The sequence below is a fragment of the Odontomachus brunneus genome, unplaced genomic scaffold, assembly GCF_010583005.1.
Source record: "Odontomachus brunneus isolate Ranch 3 - 2012 unplaced genomic scaffold, Obru_v1 Obru_scaffold_041, whole genome shotgun sequence".
Classification (NCBI taxonomy): domain Eukaryota; kingdom Metazoa; phylum Arthropoda; class Insecta; order Hymenoptera; family Formicidae; genus Odontomachus; species Odontomachus brunneus.
Genome location: NW_022639491.1, coordinates 598,409 through 607,177, shown reverse-complemented (window position 1 = coordinate 607,177; position 8,769 = coordinate 598,409). Strand labels below are relative to the sequence as shown.

The 8,769-nt window shown below is 52.7% G+C and overlaps 1 protein-coding gene across 3 annotated transcripts in view; it reads right to left on the bottom strand.

The window, feature by feature from the left end:
* LOC116844388 (steroid receptor seven-up, isoforms B/C) overlaps window positions 1–8,769 on the bottom strand; it is a 335,737-nt gene that overhangs the window by 146,716 nt on the left and 180,252 nt on the right. The window contains exon 1 of one of the 3 annotated variants that reach the window (XM_032815849.1): window positions 3,961–5,536. The exons of 1 other annotated variant lie outside the window; for it this stretch is intronic. In XM_032815849.1, coding sequence (XP_032671740.1) covers window positions 3,961–4,306 — 346 coding nt within the window. In that variant the 5' untranslated portion in view covers window positions 4,307–5,536. Of the gene's footprint in view, window positions 1–3,960; window positions 5,537–8,769 lie in introns of those variants that run through there. One more of the 3 variants, XM_032815850.1, reaches the window with a different exon arrangement.

Below are 8,769 nucleotides of genomic sequence, written 5' to 3'. Positions count from 1 at the left end.
CTCTCTCTCTCTCTCTCTCTCTCTCTCTCTCTCTCTCTCTCTCTCTCTCTCTCTCTCTCTCGGTGCGCGAAGTGTCGAGTTACTTTTTCCGCGTCTGTTGCAGTCGCTCGCGGGCCCCGCTAACATCGTATCCCGCCGTCTTAGGCCGAGCTCCGCCGGCGCTTCCGCGTCTGTTCGTGATCTCCATGCGTGCGTTATTTCGTGCCCCGATCCCACGCGCGTTCCCGTCCACGAGGAGAGCGTGCACCAGGTGAACCTAACGAGATCTCAATAGCTCGCGATCCCCGGCAGTCGGTTGCCGCGCAAAATGGGCACGATCCCGCGGCGTAGCGTCCGCGCGAGAGCGATGAATGCTAGACGCAGAATGCGGAACCACCGCGAGAGAAGAGAGAGAGAAGAGAAGTTTGAGCGGTGAGAGGGATAATGCGCGCGGTAAATGGAAGAATGTTATGAGCTCGTGCGGGATAGCGTTTCGCTGTAGCAGTCGGTCGGTCGGCCGGCCGGCCGGCCGGTCGGTTGGTCGGTCTGGCGACGGCGCGATAATATCCCTCAGGGGGGCACGAAAGCAGAACGTACCGTTTTAACAGGCCGGTAAAAATAATTTCGACGTGGCCTGGCGAGGGGATAATTTATTCTCGGCCTTAATAGAAAGCGGACGTCATCTAATTATTATCCGCGTGAGCACGCGCGCGACAGAGGGAATGCCTGTTACAAAATTCATTTGCGTCAAAATGATTAACCTGAAATGTTTCAACTCGCGCGAGAGGCCACGTATATGAATCTTAGATTAGATTCAGCGCAAAAACGGCGAGCGAGCGAGTACGTAGTACATGTCCGTGTAATTGCTCGAAGGTCTCACACCGCGCCGCTACCGAGAGGAGAAATTCGCGACGATCGTTTTCGCGGGATATCGGGGATCGTGAGTGGCGCGTTTCGCGAGGATGCGCGGCTCGCCGTGGACGATGTGCCGGCGGATAATCCCGATTAAACGGCACGATTCTCAAATCGTTACCGTCGATCATGCATCATGCGAGCGCGCGCTGTCGTGGTAACGTGCGATCTCTCGTGTGTCAATAAAACATATCCGTGTAACATTAATATTTCATATGTTTACGCAACCCAGCTCGCCGTGCCGACGAGTTGTATCACCAGCCCGCGCGCGAACGTAACCGCGTAAAATCTATGTCGCGCCATCGCCGAGACGACGTATGAAAAATCCTTTTCTTCGCGATCGAGCGCGAAGTTTCACCGCTGCGATAGCTCGTCTCGCGAAGCGCGCGATTTTTCGTTGATTCATCACGTTGAAGTGTAGAATATTTCTCTTTTGATTTTAGATGAATTCTCTCTCTTCCTTTAAGGAGCATGTATAAAGGTCCATCTACAATAGGATTGGCAATAAGACGTAAGCAGTAAGCAAACTGACTAATCACAGTCGATTATTCTTGTAATAATCAACCGTGATCGGTCAATTTGCTTACTGCTTACGTCTTACTGCCAATCCCATTAAAGATGGTTCTTTAGAGTAAAATCTCTTAAGGTTCAAAGGATATATTGTTGAGGATCAGACTATATTTCTTTAGGTGTAGTCAAATCTAAAGTAGCTAAATCGCGTTGAAATGTACACACTTCCGTTCTTCCCGCATATGGACCCTACGATTCAGCCAAATAATTTCCAAATACAAAGAGTTGATCTTCTCCAACTGATCCCGTCGAAATGTCATGCAACTACGTCGCTTTATCCTTGAGAGAGAGAGAGAAAGAGAAAGAGAGAAAGAGAGAGCGTACACGCGCGAGAAGGGCTCGAAAAGAAGGAGGAATCACGCGGATAGCCCCGTATCATTAATCAAGGCCCTCGAAGCGCGCTAAATCACCCGCGAGATATAAATTACCGCGGGCAATCTGGTATCAATAAGGCGTAATTCGGGATAATAGGGCGTGCGAGGGAGGGCTCGGCGGCGGCGGGGAGGAAAGGAGGACGGGGGCTGGGGGATAGAGGGCGGATGTGCAGGAGGATATATAACTCCTGATTTCCGAGGGTGCTGTAGATTTCGATTAACCCGAGTCCGTCCGGCTGTCCGAGCCGAGCCGCGACATTTCTCTTCGTTACCTTCTTCTCGTCCGATACCTTCGATCCTTTGCCTTTCGTATAAATGATTGAACGGGCTGAGATGCGCCGCGGCCACTAACGGCCCGGTTGCCAGCTTGTTCCCCGTCGCGAATACGAGAGTGCTCGCTTCGCCATAGGCACAGGAGAAAAGTGCAAACGCCGAAATCACGGAAGCCGCTCGAAACCACTGCCGTTCGACTGTCGATGCGCGACTTGTATGAACCGATATCTTCGAGGACATGAAATACGTAAACGCTACACTAACGGTGTCAAGTGTATCCAGTTTTAACGTAATATTTAATATCCAGTTTAGCTATATTTTCACTGATTGCACATTAACGATTATTATGCAAAATGACGATGTTAATGCAAATGAAGAATTATAGATTTTGCGGAACGAGATCCTGTTCTCTCTCTCTCTCTCTCTTTCTCTTTCTCTCCCTCTCTCTCTCTCTCTTTCTCTGTCTCTGTCTCTGTCTCTCATCGAAAGAAAACAGATCGTCAAAATCGATCATCGCGGTGGATCGACAGATCGCGAGATTCGTCGGCGTGATATGACAGCGGCGCGCCTGGCTAATTAGTTATCCTTGATACATCTGGCCGATGGATAATTAGCCGCTACGGTTTATACGCGCGATAACTCGCCGCTCGCTCGCGCTCGCGCGTTCCCGACGACCCGCTGGGATTTGTTTCCGCCCGTGAAAACAATTTGTTTCTCATTCCATCGGAACCGAACCCCGTCATCATCGGCGCCAGAATGGGATAAACCCTTCCCTCTCGCGCCCGTCTCCCTTTCGGCGTCCGTCCTCGTTCCTCCCGCTTCATTTCCTCGGCCCTATTACATCGTTATTAGGCTCGTAACAGACGTGTAAGCGTTCCGGGGAACACCCCACTGGGTTATTAATGGTGACTCTTTGTTTTTTCGTACTCTCCACGCCCGATGGCCACGGTGTGCTCTTTTTCTCTCTTTCTTTCTGTCTCTCTTCTACCTTCCTCGCTTCTTTCGCTCCATTCTTCTCTCCGCCTTCTTCTATCACCGTGCCGGTTCGCTCTTTCTTTCTTTCTCTCTTTCTCTCGTTAACCCGGGCTTTTGCCATTTCTTTCCTTGTCCAACTCCTTTCGTTCTTTCTTTCTCTCTCCCTCTCTCTCTCTCTTTTTATCTCCTCATTTACGTTCCTCCTCCTCTCACGCGCCTTGAATAAATTAATGTAAGCGCGAGCATTAAGGTAGGTGTCGAGCATTCTGATGCGAATGAGCTCTGCCTCGCGCGGTGACAAATTGGTGGCGCAGGTAAAGGGATACCCTTCGCGCGCGCCCCATACCCACGAGCACGGCACAGTCGTCGAAAGGGCGTGCACGCGCACCGGCCTTTCTCCACGTGGAGGAAAAAAGGCGACGCGTCGCGAGAACCTTGCCGGCAGAGATTTCGACGATCGCCTTGTCGCCGCCGTACGACTGTTTCGGCGGCTGTAGCGCGTATTACCGTTCGTGTCGCCCGTCCTCGCGTTTCCCCGTGCGAATCTCTCCGACCGAATCTTTGCCCTCTTGTCGGGAATGAAATCGGATGCAAAATAAACGGAAGGGAAGCAAGCATACATACTCGATGCTATTCACTGTACGTAGGTTACCATAGATTACTAGTTAGTTACCGAGGTAGTTACCATAAGTTACCAATCTTTACACAAACGATCGTGCCGAAAGATCGTCGTGACACGACTTGCCATAATCACCCATCAACGTCACACCTATACGCTCATTAAAAGCAATCTCCTAACACGCAATCGCAGCGGAGAATGATACTTTCGTGCGCTTTCTCGAGCCAGGGAGCGATCGAGGCTGCGTGTGCGACTCACCTTCGCAGGTAAATTGTCCGTAATGTTTGCCGCTGCTCTTATCCCCGCAGACGACACACTCGATATTTGGTGATTTGTCGGTTTGCGAGCTGCCGGATTGCGAGCTGTTGGCCTGGCTGCCGGGGGTGGTGCTGGGCGGCAGGGGGTCCCTCGACGTCAGCACCGAGTTGGCGGGCACCAAGCAGGTGATATCCTCCGGCGTAGCCGAGGGTGTGAGATGCGCGGGTGGCATCGGCGGCGGCGGACCGACCTGTATGGGTCCGCCGCCGCCCCCGCCGGCTGCGCCCAAGGCGGCCGCGGGGTCCCGCGGGGCCCATGAGGGCGGCGGCGGCGCGACCAACGCCATCGAGGCGGTGGTGCCGCGCGCCGGGAACCCCAGCTCCAACGTGGTGGTGAACTCGGGGTGGTGGTGTCCGGCTGGCACCCGGCCAGGGAACAACGTCGCCGTCGCGGCCGGGTAAACCACCCCGGCAGTCGCCAGGGCGTCCGCGCCTCCCGTCCCGCCTCGAACCACCCTGCCGGTTTTCTATCCGCGAGACGCGACCGACGAAGACGGGGCCGACTTAAATCTTCCGGTCGGCACGTTTAGGACGTCCGTCCGGATTCGAGACGTCTTGGGTTGTCAAAGTGCGATCTGAAGCCTTGGCTTCGAAAGCGGTTCGAAAGACCGCGAAATCCCAAAATGAGGTTGCGGAATCAGCGATTTCGCGCGCTGATCACTCACTCTCCTTTCACTGTTCTGATAACGAGATGAGTCACGCTTCGTATCACTCACTCCTTCACTGTCCTGAAGTTTCCAATCGACGGAAACGCATGATCGCGAGATAAGTTACGCGGCGGACGACCGACGCGTATCATACTTGGGGATCGCGAAAGTAGAGCGACACAGCACGTTTCCTACTCACTGTTCGATGCGATACACGTGGATTCTCGTCGTATCAGAGTCGTAACTTCACTGTTCAACACGTGCTGTGAGTCCTCCGAGGTCCTACTCCTAATTATTCTTCTGATTTAAGTTCTCCCAATCGTACGGGATTTTTCAATTGATGATCGATAGTAACCCAATAGTGGTAAGGATCATTGGAGGACCAAGTCTCTATGCTTCAGTTCCTACGAAAGTATCCCACTCAGGAAGGTACCACAGCTCCAGTTGACTTCGCGTGACAATAACCACGTCATTCCGCCGCAATTCCCGATGAACCCGCGCGACCGCGAACGATACAAAGATGTCAAAACAGTGACAACCGTCACACTCCGCTCACGCACTTTGGGGCACTTCACTTTTCCACGTGCACCTCGCGATCTCCCGAGGAGGAAGGTCTCGCGCGAAGACACCGACACCTACACCGACACCGATCTATCCCGGCGACGGTCGTCAACCCTTCGAACGTCAGAGTGGCGACACACGACCCACCGGACACAAGAGGAGGGCGGTCCCGACGATGAACCCGTAGCAGTTCGGAGCAATCGCGTGTTCCTCGGTACCGCGTGTTGACTCGGGCTTTGGCGCGTATCGGAGCGTGTCCCGCGGATCACTCGTGCTCGTGTAGCTGCGTACGTATGTGCGTAACGTGCTCGAGTTCACGCGTACGTAGTCGATATATCCGTGGCAATGCGAGACCGACCGCGACACTCGCGTTTGCGCGAGCCTGTGTGTACTCGTGCGCTCATGAGTGCGCTCGCGCGCGTGTACTCCTCCGGATGCGTTTTGCGCGGTGGTGTATGCGTGGAGGTGGAGGTGACGGTGGATGTGGAGGTGGAGGAGGTGGTAGTGGTGGTGATGGTGGTGGTGGTGATGGCGGTGGCGGTGGCTACGAAGGTATAGTAGTGATGGTAGTGGTGGTGATGATGTTCCTCCGTCGCGCGCTCGCAGCGCCGAGCACCAGCAACAGCGGTGGCGGCGGCGGCGGTGACGGCGGCGGCGGCGGTGGTGGTGGTGGTGGTGGTAGTGGTGGTGGTGGTGATGGTGATAGCGGTGGTGGTGGTGGTGGTGGTGGCAGTGATGGTAGTGGTAGTAATGGTAGTGGTGGCGGTGGTGGCGGCGGCGGCAGCAACAGCAGCAGCAGCAGCAGCAACGGCGGCGGCAGGAGCAGCAGAGCAGCGGCCCGTAGTAGTAGTAATAGTGGTAGTAGTAGTAGTAATAGTAGTAGTAGTAGTAGTAGTAGGAGGAGGAGGAGGAGAAGAAGAAGAAGAGAGGTGATACTCGACTACCGCCTCGATACGACTATTCTTGGGGCCGACCAGAGACCGACTGCCGACTAAGGCGACCCCTGACACCGACCTGGGGCCCCCACCATCGCGAACCTGTGAGGGTTTCTCGCGGGTTCCACCGGTTGCCATGGCTACCGAAGGTGGGGTCGAGTCCCGGGCTCGCCCCGGTCGGCCTCTCATTGGCTACGGGCTTGCCCTACCCTGGCCGCCAGCACGCGTTGTCCCGACCAAGTAGTTCCGTACCCACTTTGACTACTCGATCTAGTCGTATTGCTCTTTCTCTCTCGCGCGCGTATACGATATTGCGCTCCTCTCTCTTCTACGTCGTGGACGTCTCGCTCGCTCCCTCTTGCTCTCCATCTATCTATTCGTCTACCGTCAGTCTATTCGTCCTGCTCTCCCTCTCAACCTCTCTTCCTCTTCGTACCCTTTATCATCCTCTCTCTTTCTCTGGGTACGCCAACTTCGCCAACGAGCGCTCCTCAGTTCCTCTTATCACTCTCGTTCTCTCCTTCTCCCTCGCCTACCGCATCCCACCATTCCCCGTGATATCTTCTCGCGGAGCGAGCTCTCCGCGCGGCTTCTTCAACCTGCTGATCATATTACTACGCTTTTTATCAAACTGAACGCGACCGCTACCACGAGTCGTCATCGCCGCTTCTAAGCTCCTGACGGGTAACTTTGTCTTCTCGGGCGTTCATTCGATCCGCCGAACTCTATCTCGTTTTAATCCCGCAATTCTATCGCCTCTTTCTTCTCGCTTCCACCTAATCCGTCTACGATTACTTCGGCTAATCGTTATTCCGATTATACGAGTGAAAATCACTCGACAAAATAGCGATTTCAGTATAATCTCTTAATGACCTTTCAATTCCCACATTGTTCCATCTTAGAGCGTTCCTTGCGCGCTTTACAAAAAAGGTCTCTCCATATCGATTAAAAGTGTTCCCCCCAAACATCCGTATGGAAGGATATTAACCGGCCAAAGAATGACGCGACGATCTATAGACAAGCGATTAACATTTCGTCCGGGTCTCCGGCCGTTTCTTCCTCTTCTTCCTGAGTGAGAAAGGAGCCAGGTGGAAGGAACGCGGCCGTCCACCCCAACGGTGTCAGAGGCGGCCGAGGGAAGAGAGGTCAGAGCGAGAGGGCGGCAGCCAATGAGGACGAGGAGTCAAGTGGGGCGCGAAAAATGGGCCGTCCCGCCTTCCATCCACCCCCGGGGGCTAAGGGTGAGGGTAAGGGTGCGCGGAGTAGGGCTAGAGAGGGCTCCGAAGGCGGCCGGGGCATCGAGGTAGGGTCAGTCGGGTCGCAGCCCTGCGCCCCTACAGCTTCGCTTGTCATGCTCTTTGCTCTCTCTCTTCGCCTCTCTCTCCCTCACTCTGCTCTCTCCATCGCTCTTCCTTCGTCTACCCCCCTTTCGCCCTCGTACCGTATTCCTTCTACGATGTGTCGCACGTTACGTTTTTCCGTGCCGCCGAAGTTCGATATTTTTCACGTTCGATTTCTTTTGATTGTGTTTTATTCTTAAGCGGCTATATCGATTCGATCATACCAATGCTTGAGCGGATGCGAAATCTTGACAATGTCACTGCAATAATTTTCTCTTCAACACCCGTGTTTAAGAACATCTACATGTTCTCCTCTTGCTTTTTACCAAGTCCACAGTCGTGATCGACGTCGAGCCAAAGCGGGCGCGTAAGACGATCTTCTTCGTCGAGAAGATCGCGTGAAGAGCCGAGATCGAGGAGAGGCTTCTTCGTGATTCGACCGCGAGGAATTCGGCCTCCTTCCGAACCATCGGCGGAAAGCGCGATTGTTTTTCTCGACGGGTTGCGTGCCTGCTTGCGTGCACGCGTACGCAAATAGCGGACGGCGAATAGCCGGGCGAGCGAGCGAAAAACAAGGAACGAAGGTACGGGGCGAAAGACTCGAAGACGAGCGAAGCGACCGTTGGCACTCGCGCTCTTGAACCGAACTCAATAAATGTGACCTCCGACCGATGCTCCAAGTCGGCCGTTAAGAGCGCCGTCGTGGACGTCGTCGAGGGTCGAATTTAGGCTGCACCCGACGCGACAGCATCGAATTTCGCGCGACGTTCCACCTGACTACGTCATCGTCTCTCGTTTCTAACGACGTATCGGAGTAGCTCGTTCTCTTGCGATATTAGTAAATTGAAAATTACCTAGATATGTACATCAATATGGCGTCAATTTTATTAGTCGATTTGTAAAGATTGCATCTCTTATGAATGTTTTATATGGTATACATATTTGTCACATAGAACGAACAAATAAAAATGTGGAAGAGAAACGAGAAAATTAAATAAAATTTACTCAAAAAATATATCATGTGGAATATGAAAATTTCTGAGTATAACTTTTAGTAAATTTGTTGTTATCAATATAATAAAAAATTACTGTGTGGTGAAAATTTAATGATAAATTGGATAAACACAGTATATTTTCTTCGTAAATATAATTAAAAAAGATCGTTTTCTACTAGCATAATTACAGAAGTCTAATCTTGGTAATATAACAAAGAACTTTCGAACTTCTTTCAAAGTATTCTAGATCCATAAATATATATATATATATA